The sequence below is a fragment of the Crocuta crocuta genome, unplaced genomic scaffold (genome assembly GCF_008692635.1).
Source record: "Crocuta crocuta isolate KB4526 unplaced genomic scaffold, BGI_CrCroc_1.0 scaffold62, whole genome shotgun sequence".
NCBI lineage: Eukaryota > Metazoa > Chordata > Mammalia > Carnivora > Hyaenidae > Crocuta > Crocuta crocuta.
This window is the reverse complement of record NW_027529173.1, coordinates 3,411,395-3,436,745: the sequence shown is the minus strand read 5'-3', so window position 1 is coordinate 3,436,745 and position 25,351 is coordinate 3,411,395. Positions and strand designations below refer to the sequence as shown.

The window sequence follows — 25,351 nt, the reverse complement described above, 5'->3', positions numbered from 1 at the left end:
AGTCCACCGTCAAGGAGATTACCCCACGTTTTTCTCCTGAGAGTTTTATCGTTTCATGTCTTACGTTTAAGTTTTTAATTGATTTTAAATTGATTTTATGTATGATATAAGATAGGGGTCCTGTTTTATTCTTTTGTGTATGGCCATTCAGTTTTACCAACACCATATATTGAAAAGACTATTCCTTTCCCACTGTATATTCCTAGATCTTTTGTTAAAGATCAGTTTACCATGGGCATGACTTTACTTTGGGCCCTCTCTTCTGTTCCATTAATCTGTGTGTCTGTTTCTAATGCTAGTAGCATTGATTACTTACAGTATATTTGAAATTAAGAAGTGTAATGACTCCAGCATTATTATTCTTTCTCAAGATTTCTTCATCTGTTTGGGGTCTTTGTGACTTCATATGAGTTTTAGGACTTTTTTTTTTTCTATTACTGTAAAGAATGCCTTTCTATAAGGATTTCGTGGAATCTATAGATTGCTTTGGGCAATATGAACATTTTAATAATATTAACTCTTCTCATCCATGAGCATGGGATATCTTTCCATTTATTTGTGTTTTCTTCAATTTCTTTCATCAATATCTTACAGTTTTTGATGTATAGACCTTTAACTTCCTTGGATACATTTATCTCTGTTTTATTATTTATGATACCATCATAAATGGGACTGTTGTATGTCTTCTTCAGATAGTTCATTGTTAATATATAAAATCTGATTTTTAATATTGATTTGCATCCTGACACTTTACTGAATTTGTTTATTCTGATAGTTTTGTGGTAGAATGTTTAGGGTTTTCCAAATATATTATGTCATCTGTGAGTAGAGACAGTTTTACTTACTCCTTTCCAATTCAGATGCCTTTTATTTCTTTTTCTTGCTTATTTGCTCTAGCTCATAGTTACAATATTATGTTGAATAAAAGTAGCAAAAGTGGGCATCCTTGTCTTTTCTTGATCTTAGAGTGTGATGTTAGCTGTGGGCTTGTTATATATAGCATTTATTATGTTGAGGTATGTTCCTTCTATACCGAATTTATTGAGCATTTTTAATCATGAAAGGATGTTGAATTTTGTTAAATGCTTTCCCTGCATGTATTGAAATGATCATATGACTTTTATCTTTCATTTTGTTACAGTAATGTATGACATTAGTTGATTTATGTATGTTAAGCAATTCTCAGATCCTGGAGTAAATCCCACCTGATCCTGTTGTATGCTCCTTTTAATGTAATGTTGAATTCAGTTTGCTAATATTTTGTTGAGAGTTTTTGCATCTATGTTCATTGAAGATATTGGCCTGTAATTTCTTTCTCTGTAGTGTTCTTTACTGGCTTTGGTATCAGGGAAATGCTGGCCTCCTGAAATGAGTTTAGGCATGTTCCCTCTGAATCAGTTTTTGGATGAGTTTGAGAAGGATTGATATTAGTTCTCTAATATCTGGTATAATGACCTCTTTGTTATCAATGAAGCCAGTCTGATTCTGTATTTTCTTTGTTAGGAGGTTTTTGATTGCTGATTCACTCTCCTTACTAATTATTGGTCTGTTCATATTTTCTGTTTGTTCAGATATCTGTCTTCATGTGTTTTATGTTTCTAGCAATTTATGCATTTCTTCTAGTTATCTAAGTCACTGATGTATAATTGTTCATAGTAGTTTTTATGATCCTTTGGATTTCTGTGTTATCAGTTGTCAAGTCTTGCTTTTCAAATCTGATTTTATTAATTGAGACTTTTTTCTTTTTTTCTTATTCTAGTTAAAGATTTATCGATTTTTTATCTTGTCCTAAAACCAGGTTTTAGTTTCATTGACTTATTTCTATTATTTTTTATTCATTTATTTCTACTTTAATCTTTATTATTTCTTTCCTTCTATTAACGAACTTAGTTTATTCTCTTTTTTCTAGTTCCTTGAAGTATAAAGATAGGTTATCTGTTGAGATCTCTCTTTTTTTACTGATGTAATCTTTAGTCATTATAAATATCCCTCTTAGAACTACTTTTGCTATATCCCCTAAGTTTTGGTATATTGTATTTCCATTTTCTTTTGTCTCAAGATTTTTTTCTTAATTTCTCTCTTGACTTATTTGAACCATTTGTTGTTCAGGAGCGTGTGGTTAAATTACCACATATTTTTGAGTTTTCCATTTTTCTTCTCATTGATTTCTAGTTTTATGCCATGTGGTCAGGAAAGATACTTGGGATGATTTCAGTCTTTTAAAATTTGCTAAGACCTGTTTTATGGCCTAATACATGATTTGTCCTAGAGAATGTTCCATATGTGCTTGAGAAGAATGTATTTGGTGCTGTTTTTGGATAAAATGTTTGTATATGGCTCTTGGGTCCACATGGTCTAAAGTGTAATTTAAGTCCATTGTTTCCTTATTGATTTTCTGTTTGGCTGATCTGCCCATTATTGAGAGTGGGATATTAAAGTCCCCTAATATCATTGTATTTTCTCCCGTTTCTTTCTTTCCATCTGTTAATATGTGCTTTATAAACTTAGTGCTTCTATGTGACATGCATAAATATTTACAGTTGTTACATACTCTTGATGAATTGACCTTTGTCATCATATAATGACCTTGTCTCTTATTACAGTTTTTAGTTTGCAGTTTATTTTTTTCTGATACAAGCAAACTACCCCCGCTTTCTTCTCATTTTCACTGGCATGCAATATCTTCTCTATCTCTTCATCTTCAATCTCTGTGTACTTAAAACCAAAGTGATTGTCTCGTAGGCAGCATATAGTTAGGTCTTATTTTGTGTTTATTCAACCACTCTGTGCTTTTTGATTAAAGAATTTGGTCCAATAAATTTAAAGTAGTAATTGATATATACAGTCTTACTATTGCCATCTGTTGTTTTCTGGCAGTTTTGTAGTTCCTTTCTTCTTTTCCTACTGTTTCTTTGTGAATTGATGACTTCCCATACTGGTATGTTTTAATTTCTCACTCTTTGTCTTTTGCATACTTCAGTAGGCTTTTGCTTTGTGGTTACCATGAGGCTTGCAAAACTCTTATACATATAATAGTGTATTTTAAGCTGGTAACATCCTAACTCTAATGTATACAGAAACTCAACATTTTTACACTTCCCTCCCATGATTATGTTTTTGATGTCATAATTTATACCTTTTTATACTGTGTATTATTTCAAAGTATTGTAGTTATAGCTATTTTAATACTTTTTCTTTTAACCTTTACCCTAGAGTTTTAAGTTATATCCCACTATCATTATAATATTTGAGTATTTTGAATTTAATTATGTGTTTGCCTATATCAGTGAGGTTTATACTTTCATATGTTTTTATGTTACTAATTAGCATTCGTTCATTTCAGCTTTGAAGAACTCCCTTTAACATATCTTGTAAGGACAATCTAGTGGTGATGAATACTCCAGTTTTTGTTTGTCTATAAATTTGTATACTTCAATTCTTAATGACAGTTGTGTTGGGTAGAATATACTTGGTCAGCAGTTTTTTCTTACTGCACTTAGAATATATCACCAAACTCCTTTCTGGTCATTGAGTTTTGTGCTGAAAAATCCACTAATAATCATAATGAGACTCCCTATGTTGACAAGTTGCTTTTCTCTTGCTGTTTTTAAGATTCTCTCTTTGTTTTTAACTTTTGACAACTTCTTATGACTTAGTAGTGGTCTCTTTAGTACCATCTAATTTGATACTCTTTGGGATATCTGTATTTGAATGTCTTTTTCTCTCCCCAGGTAAGGATAGTTTTTAACCACTATTTCTTCAAATAAGCTTTCTGACCCTTTCTCTTCTCCTTATGGAACTCCTATAATGTGTATGTTGATTTGCTTGATGGTGTTCCATAAGTCCTTTAAGCTATCTTTACTGTTTTCATTCTTTTTTTCTTTTTGCTGTTTTGACTGGATGAGTTTCACTGACCTATCTTTGAGTTCACTGATCTTTTCTTCCGTTTGAGCTGGTCTCCTCTTGAACAGTTCTTTGAATTTTTCACTTCTATGATCACTTTGTTCATGTGTTGCTCTCCTGACCTCAATTACCATCTTCACAGCTGTTATTTTGAATACTCTGTGGAGTAAATCTTATGTCCATTTCGTTAGGATCAGTTTCTGGAGATTTGTCTTCCTTTGTTTAGAATATATCCCATTGTTTCTTTATTTTCCTTAACTCTGTTGGTTTTTGCACATTAGGTAAAACATCCACCTCTCCTAGTCATGGCAAACTGGTCTCTTAATAGGAGATGAATTTCATCAATCAGCTCAGTCCAAGCTCCTGGTTACTTCTTAAGCCTTTGTGATTGTTGAATCCACAGTCTTTGTTGTTAGTGGTTCCCAGCAGTTGAGGGTATGCCAAGATCTGTCAGTGTCCCTAAGGTGAGAATCATAGTCAGCACCTACATTTAGGCTAAATAGAAGCTGGATCCATAGGTAGAAGTTGGGAAATTGTGTAGTCAAACCCCCTCCAGGGAGACACTGTGAAATGAACATTTTTGCTTGCTCCTTCTGTGCAGAGTCATGGGGGTGGAGATGGGCAGTGCTCCTGTGCCTGTTTGAAAACTGCTTCTTTGTTTGCTCTAGTCCTGAGAGACTCATGAACACATGTCCTCTTGGCTATCAGAGCTATGTGATTTAGGGGCCCATTATTTGGGTGAGAGCCATAAAAGTTAGGGTGCTAGATGTGTGAATAGACTCCTTCCAGAGAGATACTGGTTACTTGGTTTTGTTGCTGGAGGGAACCAGAGAGAGAAGTCAGGAAAAATGCCTAACCATCATTTTTAGGCTCTACAGAGAATCACAGTCAGCACACTGATGCATGCTAATTAGAAGTCAGATTCCTCAGGTAGCAACTTATTAAGTGTGTGGTCAAGATATTTCCAAGGAAGACTGGGAGATGGAGAATTTTTTGCCTGCTCCCTTTGTGCTGAGCCTTGGGGTATAGCTGTTCTCCCACACCTGAGAAATGTTATATGTTTGTCATAATCCTATGGGACTCATAAACACAAGCCCTAATGTTAGCATTCAGAGCTATGTGTTTGGAGACCCCATTCTGTAGGTGGGAACCTTAAAAGTTGGAGTTTTGGATGCATGGTCCAAACAACTCACTTCTCAGGAAGAGCTGGGACTTGGAGTTCCCTCCCAATTGTATGGTGCTGTGTTGTACAGAGTTTATGGTGAAGGTGTAGCTCAGTCTTTCCTACCCATTTTTACAGGGTATTTTGTCATTTGGTTAATGTATAGGAGTCACTCAGCTAGTGTCTGGATTTCTCTCAGAGGGAATTGTTTCATGTATAGATGTATATTTGATGCATCCATGGAATGATGGGAAATTTAGAAGTCTCCTCTGTCACCTTTTGATCTAGAGTTTTAAAAATTTTGACAAAGTTTTTGTTACCATTTATGAATTCTCTAGGCTAAGAGATAGATATTATTTCCATCATACAGATGGTGATAATGAGTCAAACAGGTTGGAGAAATCCTTTCAAAGTCATGTAGCCAGAATGCATTAAATCCAAAATTTGAACTTGAATTTGCATTGCCAAACATGATTTTTTTCTTTCACATTATGTGACTAAATTGCAACATGTTTTTCTGATTAGTCTGTAGACATCAGATCACATTACCATTAGGTTCACTTGCAGATTATGGCAAACTTTTGAACTAATTAATTGCAAGTCAACAAATACTTCAAAGTTTGTATGTATTCCTTAATGTTACCAATTGTTTTTATTTATAGTGAATGTTTGCAAGTGTTAAGACTGTTTTAGGTTTTAATTTCTTCCCTGAACTTGCAAAATGACTACTTAAGAAATAAACATATACAAAATCATTTTTTAATCTGTCATGTATATTATTTTTAACAGTAACTTATGCTTTTGCCTGTAGTATTTATGAAGGGGAAAAAACTATTTTCTCACCTGCATAATGAACATGTAAGTTTTTTTGTCATCATTATCATACAAGTCTGCAGTGCTTCAGCTCAATCATTGTGACATATTTATTCTGACATATTTATTGAGATAAATAGGTACTTTTTTATTTTAAGGAAAATACAGAAAGAAAGGTTGAGCACTCTGTAAGTCTTTTCTCTGTTGTATAATTTTAGATAGGACGATAACCCAAAAGATGTAGCTGTCTAATGATTAGTGTTCTTATTAGTGCATGCTATTTCAGATCACATATATTTCAGAGTATCTAAAATTTTCTAAATATTAGAATCTTTCTGAGCTTTCTATGAGCAAATAATGTCAAAAATAGTGTTGGGTGTTTTGGTGTATATATGGCACTAAAGGAGTTTATCAGTTAATGTTGAGCTGCCCTATGCCTACCAGAAAACATAGTTTGCATATTCACCTATAGTCACAACTTACTTGTTTGATTTTAAATATGGAAACATTTTAGAGAAGTAGACTGGTTTTAATATTTACATTATAAAGGCTTATGCCAGATGTGCAGAAAATCACAGTAGGTTGTGGATTGTGGCTCCATGGATGATTGACCTGCCCAGAAAGAAATGTTACCCAGTTGCAAAAGCCAACTATTTTTCCAACTATGTGAAAGGAAATTATGGATTTCACTGGCTCTCTTTGAGCACATTCATTCAAATGAGATTCTATTTCTATGTGCTGGTAATCGCTATACTTGGCCTACTTTATTCTTCCAAGGGAGGATTACCAATGAGAATGAAATATTTTTTTTTTATCTCTTTCTTTAAGAGAGGACTCTTTCAGAACATATTGAAGTCAGTTGTGTGGAGTTACATGGTTTTCTTAATATGTCTGAATTTACTGAAAAGCTAAATGGTATGTTTCGTACCTTCCTTCCACTGCCAGACCTTTTGACAGGGATGTCTATGGTCATTTTATCATAGGAGCTATCCCTAGAGATCGAGTAGATTGTTTTCATAGAGCAATTAGTGACACTAGAACAATGTACCCTAATCCTAAGTTTGAGACCTATTCTCAAACCTTTTCTATACCCTTTTTCTGCATTTTAAAAAGACCAGGCTTGAGATAGAGGAAAGGGTAAATATGTCATTGGCCAATCTTAAACATGACCATATGGATGTATAGGGACTAAAACTTCCAGTAAATGATGACTGAAATTATTATTTTTTGCTATATTAATTCTTTAATCAACTGTAATATTTGGATGTCTTATAATAAATTTGATTTAGTTATTATAATACCCCTAAATATCAGCTTGTCTTTTTTCATTGCCTATTTTTAATTGCATAAGCCCAATCTAAATTTTGTGTATAATAAGCTAAGGGAAAACAAATTTAAATATATCTGGATTTCTGTATTTTTTCCTTATTGAGAATTCTTCAGAATATAAATGAGATTATAAATTTCCCACAAAATTCTCTAAGGGAAACAGATGGATTTGGTATATTGAACTTTGAAAGGTAAATTTTGGTGTGTCACGTCTATCAGTATGCAGAGGAACAAAGCTTGGGAAAAGAAGGATTTTTTTAAATGAAAAATGGAAGAAAAATACATGTGTGTTGTGCATTATAATTCATTTGAAAAAAGGAAATGAAAACGTAATACTTGAAACAACTTAAGAAACAAAGAGGAGTTCTCACTTTCATTGACAATATAATTTATAATCCAAGGTCTGGCTTTCTATATATTTTTTCAGTTCAGAGGTCATCATGACTAACAGCATGACTGCATTGAAGTTTTAAATTTCATTCTTTTAGAAAAAGTAATATATAATAAGGCATATTGCATGTACCTCACCATTTTGAAAAGTGCATACATGTAGTTTTCACAGTGGTTTTACATGGTAAAGTCAAGGTAAAAATTTTTTTTAAAAAATCTTTCAGTTACCAATTATTACAATTTCAAATCCCAGTTTCCCTCCAAACTCCCTTTTCAAGTGATTAATAGGGCAATTATAACTTATTATCTGGGATTTTACTTTTACAAATAGCAAAATGTAGTAAAGCTTGAGCTTAAAACATTGGCAGAACCTACTTTGGCTTCTCAACACTGAACATGCAGTTGAACTCAAATTAGGAAGGTCAAGAAGGGCCTTTTTGAGGGACTCTGCACTTTGTCAGATGTATTTATTCATGTGCAGAGGATTAGAATTCATAAACATTTTGCCAGTTTTTTGAATGCAATTTCTTTTCCTTGTTGTTCTTGGCCAGGCCAAGTCAATACAGCAAAATGCTGCTTCATATGACTTATTATCACCAGAATAATATGTATTACATAACCCAAAGGAATTATAAAATCAGCAAGAACTCTTGGCTCTGCATCTTAGTGTAAATATATAGATGGGTACCAAAAAACTTAATTTTTTTAAATTAAGTTATCTGAGTGACATGACCAAAATAGGTAATTTTCTTTTTAAATATTTTTTATAATGAAAGTGATCTAGTTAGCAAAACATCTTTTAGCTGTTATCTAAAGAAATATGCACAAGTCAATCAAAATAACATACTGTTGTATTGAAACTAATTTGAGCATGGTACAGAAAATTCCTTGAGACAACTGATTTTGAAGACATACCAGAAGTCCATTTTTTTCTTGTTCTTGGCAAAGTTCAGAATTTAGATTTATCAACCCAATCACACTATGATGAATATTTTTTAACTTCTTCAGTGAAGCACTTAAAAACACTAGCTTGGGGTTTGCAAGAAACAGAAGTGACTATCTAAATGAGAAGAATCCAGTTGCTTGAAATGACATCAGTGATACTTATGTAAATAGTTACATCATTTTTAGAATTAGTAATAGAAACATCTGGGAGGTTCTCAGAGAAAATGATTTTGGTACTCTGCATTTGTGCTGGCCAGCAAACAATGGCACAGTTACTTTAAGGCCAAATTTGCCTACTGTTATGCAAAGCCAATTAACAGCACCCTGGGTTGCTTCCCCTGAAAGAAATATTCCCAAAAGGTGAGAAAAGCTTAAGCCTTGGCATTCCTATGGAAACTAAAACAAAAACAGTGAAAAACTTCAGGCAGGTAAAAGACAGAAGAGGACATATAGGAGGAAGAGCCTTAGGTAGTAAGGTGAAAACATGGCCATTAAAAGCCCACCTGTCAAAACAGAATAAATGACAGTTTTAAGCTTGTTAGATAAAAAACACAAATGCTGTAGACATGGAAGCTACAGCCTCTGGTACTAAATGATGCTACAGCCTCTGGTACTAAAGGTTCACCGTTTATATTTGAGTCTATGGCAAGTTTTTTTTTTCTTTTTTCTTCTTTAAAAATGTTTTCTTATTTGAGTACAGTTGACAAACTATGTTAACATTAGTTGCAGGGGTGTAACATAGTGATTCAGCTTCTCTATATGTTATACTATGCTCATCACAAGTGTAGCTACCATCTGTCACCATAAAATGCTATAAAAATACCAATTATAGCTTTTTAAAAATATCTCATTAACTCTAACTAGGGTTTGGCTTTTACTCCTTCCTTCCTCCCTTTATTTTCCTTCCTTGTTCCTTCCTCCTCCCTCTCTCCTCTTCCCGCCCTCATTTCTTTTCTTTCTCTTTTCTTCCTTCATTCCTTCCTTCCTTCCCTCTTTCTTTCTTTCTCTCTCTCTCTCTCTCTCTGTCTGTCTCTGTCTCTCTCTCTCCCTTCCTGTCTTCCTTTCTTTCTCCTTTTCTCCTTTCCTTTTTCTCCTTTCTCTTCTTTGTAATAACTACTGTCTCCTGTTGAGTAGTCTCAGCTGCTTTCATCTGACTTGGATTTCAGCAACAGTGATTACACTTAGTGGTTGTGTGTATTCATAATCTTCCCAAGGTGACTTTTTGCTCTGAAGATGCTGAAAATTTAACTTGAACTGACAGTAGTAGGTGTTCACAACCACCCCTGAGGTGAACTTTTGAGATGGTATTGTCCAAGTTGGTCATCAGGGGTTTGTTTGCTTTAGATTTTGAATAAAGAAGTAGTTTTGCCATCTCTTCATCTGTCAGATTATGTATGACTGACTCCATTGGGGAATTGGTGTGAATCTGGCAAAGCTTGCAAGCTCTTCAATTTTTGGAATTCATGAGTAGAGAGAAAGGGAGAATTGAATACAGGGTTACTGTATTATAATACAGAACAATGTTTTTCCATGGTTTTCTCTTAGATTTTGAAACCTATCCACACTCTGAAAGGGAATGTATGAATAATCTAAAGAGAGGAAAAATGTTTTGGAAAATAATATTTGAAGATACTTTCCATTGTACTTATGTTGCATTTCTTATATTTACAAGGCTTATGAGAAGCCGAACCAAAATGATATTTGGATTTTTTTTTTTTTTTGCTTGTTTTTCTGTTTTAACAAATGACAAAGAAGAAGTTGTCTGGATGATTCAAAACTTTATCATGTACAGCTCACATACTGTTTGTCTTTAGGCTTTTCAGAAGGTGTTAAAAGGAATGTTAGCTAGAGGGTTCTGATTACCAATAAAAGAGAGAAAGCATTTCTCTTACATGGTGAAACAAACGTTATGACATTCATTTATCTGCCCTTTCATTCAATAGTCTTTTATTGGACATATATTTTATTTCCAAAAGTTCTAATACAAATAAAAGTAAAAGCAATATAAACAAAGTACTTTGGGAATGTAACATAGGACCCTTTGTTTTTAACTATGAGAATGGGGGACTGTTTTAATAGAGATAACATTTAACCTTTCTTGGTCTTGAATAAAAATGAGATTTTGACAAGCTAAAACCAAAGGAAAGGATTTATCTCTTGTCACAAAAATACATAGATAAAGACATTAAGACTTCTTAGAATTGTGGGTGGCTATGTTTTGGATTTGTTTTGTTTTGGGCACAGGAGAGGCTACTTTGAGTAGAATAAAAGTAAATAATGAGGATGGATCAGTGGAATGGAATATGGTAAGGAATTGGAATTTCTGTGGAAAACATGGAAGACATGAACAAACAAGCCCTGTGTTGGGGGTAAAATAATAACAAAACAGTGTATGACTTTTGAAGAAAGCAGACTCTCATACAAGAAAAAAATCATTAAGGAGATAATCATTAAGAATTTTCCCCTGATAATCGATAAACAAAGTAATAGTCTATCAATGATATGTTGGAGTTGGCTTTCAATGGCTTGTGAGAGCTAAGTGTGTGTGTGTGTGTGCGCGCGCGCGCGCGCGCGCGCGCGCATGTCTACTCACATCTGAGTTCAGTGACATCTCACTGGCTTGAAATAGGCCTTAGTGGGAATATTTTCACCATGGAATTCAGCAAATGCTACAAATTACAGCTATTTCTGTTAAACATTTGCCAGCACACCACTTGTTACATGACATGAAACAGGTCATCTTAACAGAAAAATCGACATTTGGAAAAGAGTATAGTATAAATCTCTTTACTACACAACAACAAAAAACTTCAAGAAAAAGCAGTTTAAAAACATGTAAATTAGATTAAAGGAGAGAAAATTTAAAAACACAGGAAGGGGAAGAAAACAAAGGATTAAAGACAAAACAGAAGGACTTACCAAGTATAACTATCAAAATTAAACTTATTTGAAAACCAGGGACAAGGAAACAAGATTTTTGGCATATAGAATGAAGTAAGCCTTCTTAATAAAAATTAATATCTTAAGTAATGGATATTGTGTTAGGAAACTGCACATAAAGCACTGAGAAAATTTGCTTTCAATATTATTGAAACTTCATCTTAACATGTACCTTCATATATATATGTAATTTCTCTAATAAATTATATATATAATTTTCCTAAATCAACTGTGGTTTGAAATGTTTTCTCATTGTATCTGTAAACTTATCTCAAGGCTTAAAATATTGATAGTATAAATTATCCAACTACTTGCATTCATTATTCTCTTTCCAGTAAACCACTATGCCTCCTTTTTACCTTTAAGTTCATTTTTAACTATTTAGCTAGTTCTTGTTCTCGGTGTTTACGTATACCATTAAGTCAATATTTGCCATGGTTAAGTGTCATAGAAACTATGAGATACTATTTGGATATGATAGTGAATAGAGGCGTTTTTTCATAGTCTTCCTTCTTCCATTCATTAGCTGATATATTGTATCATGGTGGCTTTGAATGAAGTTCACTAAACAGTACAATAACCTCAGGAATAATCTCCAAATCTAGCCCACTTGTGTCTTTTATTTTATTGAAGGAGACCTATAATATTTTAAGTGGGCTCCATGACCATGACTGTACCCTTTGTTTCTTGGTTCTCCTGATACTCTCAGAAGACTCATTAGATTTATAGAACTCCTCTTGGCCAGAGATGTTTCTTTATTGCTATGTGACGTCATCCACATGTAGCTAAGATGCAGGCAGACTCAATCTGAATAATCTCAGTAGTCTGTCAGTGTAGTGACTTGACTATGAATGGAATCCATCCTGATTGACTTTTTTTTCAATCTGCTTGCTCAAAGATTTTAATGACTTCAAATGAATAAAGGGGGTTATTTTGAGAATGACTCATGAATCACAATATGGATAAAATTATAACCAGATTTACTTAAGCAATCAAATTAAACATATACAACTAATTGCAGATATCTCCAAGACAATTATTTAAATGAAAGTTGAGTTTTAACCACCATTCCCTCCTCAGTAGGGAATTGATAATAGTTCATCAGCATGGGAAGTCAGGACTATATGGCAAACTGCTTCCCTTATCCTCTTGGTCTTGATGATCATCCAAAGTTTCACAATATCTTTCATCCTGACAACTGAACCCTTTCTGAATTTTTTCTGTGTTGCTTTGCATGTTAGAGTGGGTCTTTTAGTCCCTTTGTAGGTGAATTTGTAGCCTTTATCTAAGAATATAACTTGTTATTTTGCTGAAATACCTACATTTTTACTTTTTACCTAAATGTACCATTATTATGTAGAAAAAATAGGAACTCAAGAACCAGGTTGACTTCCCTTTTCTTTATGTCAGAAAACATAATGTCTTTTTAAAATTCTTTTTAGTTGTAAAATATAATATTCAGAAAACTGTATAAGGTATGAATGCACAACTCATTGAAATACCACACATCAGGCACATAAATCACCACCAACCAAGTCAAGAAATAAAATAATGTCAACACTTCAATGAACCCCATATTTCCTTTTCCAATTAGTAGCCCCTTTCTCAACATAAGATTTTAATTTACCAGTTTTTTAACTTTATATACATGAAATCATGTATCTCTTTGTATACAACTTCTTTTACTCAATATTATGTTTATGAGATTCATCCATGTTATTGCAGCTAGCTATAATTCATTCATTTGCATTATTATGTAGTATTATTACACTTTATAAAAAGAATATCTAGGAAAATGCCACATTTTATTTATTTTGCTTTTAATGATTATGGAGAATTTTTCCAGTTTGGGATCCATTATGTTCAATGCTATAATGGACTTTTTATATATGTTTCTTGGTACATTTGTATACACATTTCCGTTGACTATATACCTAAAAGTGGTACTGCTGGATTGTGGGATTTGCATGTGTTTAGTCTTTGTAGATAATAAACTTTTCCAGAGTGCTTGTTGCAATTCGTATACCTACCAACAGCATATGATTGTTTCCATTGTTTTATATACTTCCAACACTTGATATTGCCAATCTTTTTAAAATTGTAGACATGGGTGTCTACATCCAACAGAATGTCTGTTGGAGTTTATCATCATGGTTTTGGAGTCTGGAGTTTGAGGTCCGGAGTCATGGTTTTTGGATGTCTGGAGTTTATCATCATGATTTTATCTTGCCTAACTACTAATGAAGTAAAGCAGATCCTCATCTACTTTTTAATTATGTGTATACCCCATTTTTGAAGTACCTATAAAGTCTTCTGTCCACTTTCAGATTGTTATTTTTCTTACTGATTTGAGCAGTTGTTTATGGATTCTATTGTTGGTGTCATGTGGTGACATACCTGGTCTGTTTACCCTTTTAATTGTCTCTTTTGATAAATAAAAGTAATTTTTAATGTAGTATAATCTATAATTTCCTTTATGATTAACTCTTTTGTATTCTTTCAAAGATTTCTTTGTGTATTGCCAAAGTTAAAAAAATATTCTCTTTATTTTTTCCTTCAAGCTTTATTTTTACCTCACCAGTTAGCAATAAAGTCCATTAGGAATTGAATGTGTGTATAGCATGAAGTAGAGTAAAGTTTTTGTGTGTTGTTTTTTTTCATGTGAATTAAGTTGATCCTACACCATTTATTGAAAATACCATCTATTCCTTATGGCTGAGTATGAGTATCATTGTCTGTATACTCATAGAGATGCTCTTCTTTTCCACAGGTCTCTTTGTCTGTCATTTTGATAGTATTATACTGCCTTAACTACTGTAGTTTTATAAGAAATCTTGATATCTCGTAGAACAAAATTCATATTTATTTTTTTGTCTTCAGGATAGTCTTGGCTACATTTGTCCCTTCTGTGTTTTTATATACAACTTTAGAATCAGCTTGTGCAGTTCCACAAATGGATTTAGTTCACCAATAAGAACAAAAGATTATCACATTGTAATAAAAAAAAGTGATATTTAAAGGAACACTTTCTATAATATATTGATAAAGTTTGAATATAAAAAGAAAAATTAAACTACAGAAATTAACTGAAGGAAAACTTTTGTGTCTATATTAATATCAGGTAAAGTGGACTTTAAGACCAAGAAAAGGAACTAGAGATAGAGATGCTTCATAGTAGTAAAATATTCTGTTAACTGAGAAGGTGAAACAATTCAAAAGTAATGTATCTAATCATACGGTTCAAAATATATCAGGTAAAGATTGAAAAAAGCAAATAGAAACATAATCAAAACCAGAATCACAGTGACAGATTTTAACATACCTCTCTCAGAAACTTGATTGAGAAAGAAGATAATAAAAGGGGTGGGAGGTATGTAGATTTAAATACCTTCATAAACTCACCCTAATTGAAATATATAATAAGCCATACCCAGAAACTGCAGAAAATCATTCTTTTCAAGGACAGTTGTAATGTTTCCAAGAATAAACCATATTTGGGGACATAAAGCAAATTTCAATAAATTTCAACTAATTGAATTCATATACAGTATAACCTCTTACCACGTGAAATTAAACCAGAATCAATATTACGTAATACAGACAAATGGAAACATAATCCACGGTTATGGATTAGAAGACCTGATAATGTTAAAATGCCCATACTTCCCAAAGTGACCAACATATTCAGAGCAATCCATACCAAAATCCCAATGGCATATTTTATAGGAATAAAAAAAATTTAATTCATATGAAACCACATAAGACCATTAATAAACAAATCAATCTTACAAAAGAAGAACAAAGCTGGAGTCTTCATGCCTCCTGATTTCAAAATAGATTACACAGGTTAATAATTAAAACAGTATGGCAATGCCATAAAGATAGACTTTGAAACCAAGAGAACAGAATAGAGAGCACATAAATAAATCCACACATATATTGTCCCAAGAATACATATTGTAGAAAGAGTAGTCTCTTAAACAAATGGTGGGTAAACTGGTATCTATTACAAAAGAACGAAACTGGACTCTTATCTTACCTTATACACAAAAATAAACTCAGTGTATTAAGATTTAAATGTAAAACCCAAAACTGTAAAACTCCTAAAAGAAACCAGGGAAAGTTTCATGATCCTTGGTCTTGGCAACAATTTCCTGGATATGACACCAAAATCACTGGCAACAAAACCAAGAATAAACAAATAGGACTGTATCAAATTAAAAAAGTTGTATAGCAAAAGAAACAATCAACAGACTGTAAAGACAATCTATGGAATTGGAGAAAATAATTGCAAACCATATATCTGATAAGGTATCTAAAAATACAAGAACTCTTAATAGCTCAGTAGTAAAAAAAAAAATGGTAATAGCCTAATTTATGGACTAAGGACTTGAACAGAAATTTCTACAAAGATGACATATACTGGCCACAAAGTATATGAAAAAATGTTTAATGTCACTAATCATCAAGAAATGCAAGTCAAAACCACATGGAGATGTCACCTCACATCTGTCAGTATGACTTTTATCAAAAATGGCAAAGAGGAGTATTGCCAAGGATGTGGAGAAATTGGAACCCTTGCATGCTCTTGGTGGGAATGCAAAATGGTATACTGCTCTGGAAAACAGTATGCAGGGCCCTCAAAAAATTAAATATAAAACTGCCGTATGATAGAGTAGATATTAGCACTCCCGTGATCATTGCAGCACTACTTACCAAGAACAAGATGTGCGCCCAAGCTAAGTGTTTACTGAAAGATGAATGAATAAGAAAATCTGGTATAAACACATGATGGAATACTATACAGCCTTTAAAAGAAAAAAGATTTTGCTATATGTGAAACATGAATGAGCCTTGAAGACATTACCTAAGTGAAATAGTCCAGTTTCAGAAAGACACATACTGGATGATTCCACATACATGAGGTATCTAGAATAATCAAATTCTTAGAATGAGAAAGTGAATGTTGGTTGTCAGGGGCTGAAGGGAAAGAGAAATGAGAAGTTACTAATCAATGAGTATAAAGTTTTTGTCAAGCAAGATCAATAAGCTCTGGTGATCTGCTCTGTGTCATAATGCCTGGAGTCAACAATTAACAGACACTTAATTTTTTAAGTGTTTGGATCTCATGTTAAGTGTTCTTACTACAGTAAAATAAAATAAAAGTAAGATACCAATGATGTAAAATAAAATGAAGTATAAAAACAAAACTAAAAGAGTAGTTACATAATTTGAAATAAAAAACTAATTGGAAAATCTCATTTAAATTTGGAGATTTCAAAGTACAGTATCTCATGTGCCAAACAAATCACAATGAAAATTAGAAAATATTTTGAGTTCAATGATTATGAAAATATGAAATATTAAAATTTGTGTCATGTATATAAAGGTGAATTTGGGGAAATGAAGCTTTTAAATGTTTATATTAGAATAGAAGAAAGTTTAAAAATAGAACTATATAACTCAAGAAATTAGAAAATCAAAGCAATAAATTAAACAAGAAGTAAGCAAAAGATGTATGTAGAGAAGAAATAATGAAATACAAAACAAACATAATATATAAGATATTTAAAATTCAAAGTTTAGGGGGCACCTGGGTGGCTCATTTGGTTAAGCATCCGACTTTGGCTCAAGTCATGATCTCACGGTTCGTAAGTTTGAGCCCTATGTCTGGCTCTGTGCTGACATGTCATAGCCTGGAGCCTGCGTCAGATTCTCTGTCTCCTTCTCTCACTGCCCCCTATCACATTCTGTCTGTCCGTCTGTCTGTCTTTCTCAAAAATAAATATTAAACAGATTTTTTAAAAGGAAAAAGTCAGAGTTATTTGAAATAAGAAAATTTATAGAAATCTAGCAAGACTTATTGACAAAGAAAAGTTACACATTACCAGTAGTTGAAATGAAAAAAGTGAACTTACCACAAATTTTAATGTATGGGTTATAAAAGAATATTTTAAAAATATGTAAAAAATTTGAAATTTTATTTGAAATGGGAAGTTTCTTATAAAAAATGTAACCTTGAAAAAACTGAATCAAGATTGAAAATTTGGATAAACACTATAATAATTTACAAAATAATATTTTTAGTGTTTTTATTTATTTTTGAAAGAGAGAGAGAGAGCATGCCAGCCCAAGCAGGAAAGGGACAGAAAAAGAGGGAGACACAGATCCGAAACAGGCTCTAGGTTCTGAGTTATCAGTGCAGAGCCCAATGCAGGCCGGGGGTCGGGGGGCGGGGGGGGAAGGGTGATGAACTTGTGAACAAGGAAATCATGACATGAGCCAAAGTCAGATGCTTAATCAACTGAGCCACCCAGGTGTCCCCAAAATTGAATCTTTAATGCCAAATTTACCAAGAGAAAATACCATGGTGAACCCATATGGCTTCATTTTCTTACTACATAGCTTACGACAATGATGTGTAGAGTAAACAAGAATATTTGTGTGGAAACAAAGAACAGAGGTGGAAGCAGTTTGCCCTATTAGAGAATTTTAGAAAAGATTTCACAGAGCAGAAATTGTTTATATTGGTCCTCAGATGATTTAGTAAGATTTCAGCAATTCAAATAAGGATAGAGAAAATAGAATTTAGAAGAAACGGAATAAATAAGGGCATAAAAGTGTGAAAATACTTGGCATATTTGGGAAACATAAAAGCTAACAAGAGTAGTTGGTAGATCTTTGCTTGATTGATGTATCCATCAGTCTTCATGTACCTATTTGCAAAAATCTCTGTTTAGCTTTTTCTCTGTTCAGCTTTTTCCCTGTTCATTTCTAAATCATGAAAAAAATAAAGTTGATTTTCATGTCTCATGAATATAGAGTGAATATTAAAACTACTAGTCAATAGCTTCTCCAAGAATACCTTTGCCTATTTCTATAAATCTATGTTAGCCAACTGAAATGATTTTTATTAAATGATCTTAGATTCAGATCTAAGAATATGAAAATTACTTATTTACAACATGATAATAGCCACAATTTTATGGTGTTTTAAAATAGCTGTACTACTTAGAAATTACGTGATATAAGAAACTTAGTAAACATTTGAATTACATCAATATGGTATTGCCACTTTCTATAAAAAATATAGAAAAACAAATTTCTCTGTCACTGAATCAGAAAATTCGTATAAAGCAGTTCTGTAAGTAATGGTTGCTTTTAAGCTTTAGATATGATAAAGCTGGATGAGAACTTCATGTGTCAAGAGGTTGTGTTAAAATTATCTGGTGTATCTTATTACTCCAATGATAATTATCATCACTTGATGAAAATTGCTCAACAAAGATAGCATGATGGGTGTGTGACATTTCCTTCATCTGCATCTGCTTTATCTTACTGTAAGTTTTGCATACAAAAGTACTCTGTTTTACACAAATTACTTCCTTATTTATCTTTTAATATCTCTTACTAACATTGATGAGCTTCAACAGCCAGTGTTTTTGCTACATCTTATCAACCAAACTAAATACATGACAGAATTTTACTGCATATTCTTAGTTTTTGTCCAAATTTTTAAAAAATGACTATTCATTTAGTATTATTTCATTATAGTTACTTATTAGATTACTAATAATGACTAATACTTATAAATATTTGTTAAATATATGCTTCAATCAGACATTTTTAGAGCTTATAATTTTGAATGATTAAATCAACAAATACTCTAGAAAACTCAATTCTGTGGTCCCTCTCTACAAGGTTTAATTATATGAAAACAGACCCTACATGCTGCTTGCCTTCTTACCAACTCAGAGTATTACCTATTACCTTCTCTGCAAAGCTACCAAGGAAAACACGCAGAACTTTCTGGATTTATCTCTGTCTGTGTTTATACCCTCAAAATGAAGCAAATTGCGGCAATTTATTGAAGATTAAGTCCTCCAAAGGGCATTCACCTAAAAGCATGCAGGCAAATGGTTTGGGGGGTTTAAATTATCAGTGTAATTGTTTTAATTCTCTAGGTTGCTTTTATAAGTAGACACAACTTCATCGTATTTAACTGACCATTCCAAATTGGAGGTTTAGTGTTGTTTGCATTTTTACTTTCAACACCCTAAATCACATTTACATTCTGCATAACCCAGATCTTAAAAATAGCCCACAAACCTTAATGCAAGAGAATTCCAGAAATGAGGCTTTTGTATTAATGATCTACCTGTAGTTTTCTTTCCAGTAGCCTGCACCTTTCAATTTGTCAGCATTTTTTCTCTAATGTCACAGGAGAGCTTTTTGAAGAACTAAACATGCTGAAATCACCTTATTGTTTTGTTCTTAGATATTTGGACATAGAGTGATGTTTCAAAAAAATTTGTTAGTAAATTCTACCTGGTTTCTATTAAAAATGTTCTCTAAGCTCTGAGACATAAGTGAAAGGAAAGAGCATTTATAAGCAAGGTTGTTCAACCCTATCTAATTCTTGAGTAAGTTTTCCAATTAACCTACTGCCTATGATCAATTAGTTCCTCTGAGTTAAGAGGGTGTTACTAGGGTAACATATTCTTAAAGACAGTGTATGAAATACCAGATTTAAAAAATAATTTTAACAAATTTAAAGAATTTGAGATTACAGAACCTTTTCACTGACACTTTTTTTCTCTCTCTCACTAAACTATATTGCAAATATCCTTTTGATGTTTTAAAGGTTTTTCTTTGGCAGCTAAAAAATAACTTCTTAAAAGTTGTATTTAGTGAATTTACCCATGTATAAATATCCCTGAGCTAGTCAGTTATCCTATGGCATCTGGAAGAAAGGTGCTATTGTTTTAGATTCCATGATTGAAGTATAGAATAATCAATTGAGAGAGACCCTGGGGGAAAGATTCATTCACATATGCTGTGGAAACTTGGAATTCCTGAGTTTTAGGTTTTTTCTACAGAAAAAGAGACATAGATGAGCTTATGTTTCAGAACAATGTCTGGTGACATCGATTCCTTTTCGAGCCATATTATAATTTGACCATATTATAATTTGAATTTGAGACTACTAACTTCAGGTTCTCTACGAAAACTCCTTTTTAGTTAATACCTTTGTATTAACTAATACTATTAGTTAATACTATTAATAAATACTATTACTTTCCTTGTTTTCTGGGTTACAATAGCTAGACAGCTATTTTGTTTGCAAGATTCTGGGTATAGGGTTTCTGCTGCTACACACCAAGCAACATCACCAAGGTATTCCCAGGATGCATCATCAGATTTAGTTCTGCCAGAACAATCCATAAATTATTTAAAATTCCTCTTCATTCCTCACAAAGCAATGTTTGCTAAGCTTGTCCATGAAAAATCAATGTAATTCCAGAAGATCATGATAGATTTCCAAGACAAGAATTTGTCCCATGCTTCCACATGGAAGCCTAGTTATGAATGTAGTAGAAGTTAAATGAAAATGCACAGTTATTTCCCTTTAAAAATGCAGTTATTTTAGCTTTGGTTTTATTTGAACATTTTCTCTACCATTTCTTTAATATCGATTGAATAAGAGCAGCTGTGTCTTAGAGCTTTCTACTGTGAAGTGTCTAAAAGTGTAATGTGGCTGGATGTAAAAATACTACAGAAGTATGGATAATAGACTGCCCACTTTCTGTCTACTGCAACTTCCCTGAGGTTTTGTTTGCAGGACCCAGCTGCATATACAGACATGATGGAATTTGGTTTGTGAAGAACCCACAAAAATTACACAAATAACTCAAATTTTTTAATGAATAATACACAGACATGCACCTGCTTCAGGGACTTCATAGATTAGTTTTGTGACCAATAGAAAAGCCCTTTGGAATTCAATTACATGGCTGCAAAACAGAATAAAACTGGCTACACTTTTAGAACTGCTATCAGCAAAATGAAAATGTTAACTAGTTCTTAAAGCAGGCTTTTTTTTTTTTTAGGTTGTTTCAATTTGCTTTGCTTCTGTCAGACTTACTGTAGAGTCATAATATTCTGCTCATTATTATCTACTGTTCTTGCAGCTGGAGCCGCTTGCAGAAGATATTCTCCACCAAACTCCAAATATGAATGCTGTTATTTCTTTACAGAAGATCATTGAAATTCAAAGTATGTCTTTAATTTTCTTTTATTTGTAATAAGATACAATTAAATATATTGAGAATGAGAGCACATGAAAAACATATTTGACTTTCTCAAATATGAGAAACGTGTTTAGAATTATAATTCACACACATTATGTATTCATACTTAAATGTGTTACTACCTTGCTCTTAATATGGTGAGCTCACCTGACACTGATAACTCAGAGGCTCTAGATTTAGAACCCTGTTTTTCTCATATTTTCCAAGTACTTGGGTTCTTTTTTCATTACTGCCACTAAGTATCTATCCAAAAAAATGAAATTAATATAGAAATTTTACCTATATTGTCTAATCTTAGCTGAGGGTAATTATCTCCTAATGATGTTAGAATTCAGAAATCATTTACTGGTTTTAAGTTTGTCAAGAGAGGGAAAAGTTAGTGAAAAAGCCTCACTATTAGAAAATTTAAACAAAGCAGTGAAAGTCAGAAACTTTACTCTCCATTTCCCTTCATGTTGTTATTACTTTGTTAACATTTATTCTTTTTAGAATACAAACACACACACACACACACACACACACACACACACACTGAAATCAAGCATGAATTAACATGAAAGTTATCATGAAGGGAAAAACCAAATGTCAAAATTACATGTGAAGAATAATCAGGAAAACCCTTAGCTTTGCTACTTGTCCTATAGAAGCATTTTTTTAAATACACTAAAGAAACCACCTTCCAGCTTTCTGAGTCCTTGTCTTTGCTAGATCAGTAGCAATTTGGAAATATGGGTATATTTGGGGTGCTGTGACTATTTACAAATCGTGCCATACGGGAGCTCAAAGCAATCTCGACTTTACTTAATTTCACTCATGCTTGGATTGAGGATCATAGGTTTCCCGTATATGTTTACTAATTATATCATAACTGGCATAAAGTCCAAATTTTAAGGATTTTTAAGAGGGTAGAAATGGAAACGTTCAAATATTGGGAACCAAAAGCTCTGAAAAAAGACTAAGATAAAGGAACTGAAGGGGAGGCTGGAGAAGATTCCATAAGCTTGAGTACAAAATCCTGTCATTATACTGTCTCGTTTCTATTGAGAATAAATTAAGAGACTCTATTATATATTATTCTAGAGCTTAAGGAAAGGGATCTTAAAATGATCTTTGACAGCCTCCTTAAATTCATCTACATCTAATCTAATACCCCCTTCAAGTCATCAATAGTATAAAAATACCTAGTTTTATACATATTATTTTCATTTATTCTGAGCATTCTTTTGCAGTTATACACATAGATTATTAAAAGTTATTGTTTTTATGTATATTCTCATTGTATTAAGCATTCTTGAATACTTATGATATGTTGATAGAAGATAATTCTGTCAGTCAACAAGGTACAGAAGTTGTGAAGAAGAATAGGTAGAATTTCTTGCATCAAAGAGTTATAGTCCAGTGAGAGACATTTCAATAGATCCTCCCAATATGGGATCATGAGGTACACTGAGCTAGTGGAGAGGTAGCATTCGCTTTCTTAAGTCCCTTTCAGCTGGATTGAGAGATAATAGAGAGTGAGGAAGGTTCAAGGAAGGTTCAAGGAAGGCTTCTTGGCAGTGATAGGGCCTGAGCTTGGTCTTAAGGACTGAACAGGATTCAGGCCAGATAGAGTGAATGTTTGGGAGAGTAAAAAATCACAGTTCATGTACATCTTTAAAAACTGTACTGTTGACTTTTGTATTGGATCTGATTTCCTGGTAATAACTTTCTACTGCATGACTTTACCACTGATGTTTTCAAGTGATTTGTTCAGTCTGCTCTAGCCAAACAAACCTGTTTGTCTCTTGAAAAAAAAACTCATTCTACTATCAAAACTTGCTGTATGAGAATTCTACCACTGTGGACTGTGAATTAGTCTTCTGTTCCAAAATACATTCCACAGCAGCCAACACTGACAATTATCCCCATTTAAAATTCCCCTTCCTTCTAAACTACTACTGAGGATTCCACCCAGCACTTGTAAATACAGTACTTCCATCAACTCTCAACACTAACATGTGAATTTTAGTTAGTAATATATTTTTTAATTTATTCTATTATTTGAGGGGATTTTTTTGTGTATTTTATGGTCTGTTAGTCTTGGTTCCTTATTTTGATGATAATCAGGAGTATGGGAATCCCATCTTTTTCACCCCTGAACGTACTTGTAGAAAGGTTGGCAGCAGGGGAGAGGTTTAAAGTGCACGGGAGCCTGGGAATGGAGAGTAGGCAGATTTAAGTTGGTAGGATTTGATCTTCAAATCAAGGAAACCTAGGAAACTAGGGCTTGCATCTAAGGGAGTTTCTGAAGAAGACCTCCTCTTTCTTAGTCGTGGACACATGACGTAATGGGTACTGTTGTTGGCTACTCAGCAACAATGGCTTCCTAACTTCTACTCAAAAGAAGCAAGCCTGGTTTTAGTCATGAATCCTTGCTCCCAGATACCATGCAGCTCAGGAAGGAGGAACTTATGCCCAGCTCCAGAGAAGCTATTCTTAGTCTAAGCCTAAACTAGTCAACCCTCTTAACAGTGATTGGTTAAGGAATGAGGTACATGATCCAATTTGGGCCACTGAGAATCAAAGCAGGCTTCATGGATGTTCAGCCTGTGCACTCAGATAGGCTCCACACTTAGAAAGATGCAGGGCATAGTTTCATGCTCTTCTTATTGCTGCCTTTAAATTCTTACTAAGTTTTAAACAAGGGGCCCACACTTTTATTTTGCACTAGGCCTTGCAAATTATGCAGCCAGTCCTGATAAAAATCAAGGTGTTAGTGACGTGAAAAGATATTTGCCAGGAAAGACTGATAGTAACATTACCACAGGGAGAACTCAAGTTGTGGTTGAGAAGGAACTGAATGGTGAGTAAAGGTTGTAAATGGAAAGACAAATACAAGATGAGAATGATCTCTTGTCATTTGGGACATGAAGTAGAAAGCAGTACAGAGAAAGTTGTTTGAGACTGTGGCTTTGACACGATATGGTACATTTTTATGTGGTTCTTTTAAATGTGTGTCATTTGGGACCATTTGAAGTGTATGTCTTTGGGGACACACTTCCAAACTAAAGAACCAGAAAGGGGCCAAATAATGCATAAGGTCCATTAAGCAATAAAATAAGGTGGGTGTTTTGAGTAACAAACTTCATAATGGCTTGAAAAATTAAAATTATGGGCTTCTTCCTTAGCAAACAATGCTAGATTTCCTTACAAACCATAAAATTGTATTCTTACTTTTACTTTTCTCTGTTTTATAACGCAGTCTTCCATTTCAAGTCCTCTTATAGGGCTACAGGCCATTGATGAGGCTTCCCATTTCCCCTTTGGTGAGGAAACTAGTCAGGACCCACTACAGATTTTGTGGATCTCTGTGCAAAATGAAGATGTGTGAATGCTTCCTTGTTAAAAAATTACCATAATTTCATGAAGATGACGGCAGACCACTGAACCAAACATGGGGGCCCTTCTGTATACGGGGGTCCTTTGCACCTGCACAGGTTGCCTTTAAGGTGGCCTTTGTTTAACTGAAGAACCTCCTCTTCACATATGTCTCTGAGCATCACACAGGTGCCTCCTTTTAACTTTGGGAGGTGTTTGAATTTTCAGTATAGGTTGTGAAGGATTCTTTTGTGCTATGATTTGGGACTACAGTATCAGAAAACTATGTAAATGTTTAGAAGGAGGATTTGTAGCATGTGGGAAACATTCAGGCAAGTTCCTAGATAGCCTTGTCCCAAGGCAGACAGCAAGGTGCTGACAGGCCTTATGTGAATTTCTTTTTGAGAACCGAGCCCCCCAG

General features: G+C 33.4%; 1 protein-coding gene across 1 annotated transcript in view; it reads left to right on the top strand.

Moving 5' to 3' along the window:
• The window catches only part of HDAC9 (histone deacetylase 9), a 908,040-nt gene that overhangs the window by 846,455 nt on the left and 36,234 nt on the right, over nt 1-25,351 (top strand). Inside the window, exon 26 of the mRNA XM_077757662.1 lies at nt 21,454-21,538. Within this exon, the coding sequence (XP_077613788.1) occupies nt 21,454-21,538 (85 nt within the window). The remainder of the gene's footprint in view (nt 1-21,453; nt 21,539-25,351) is intronic.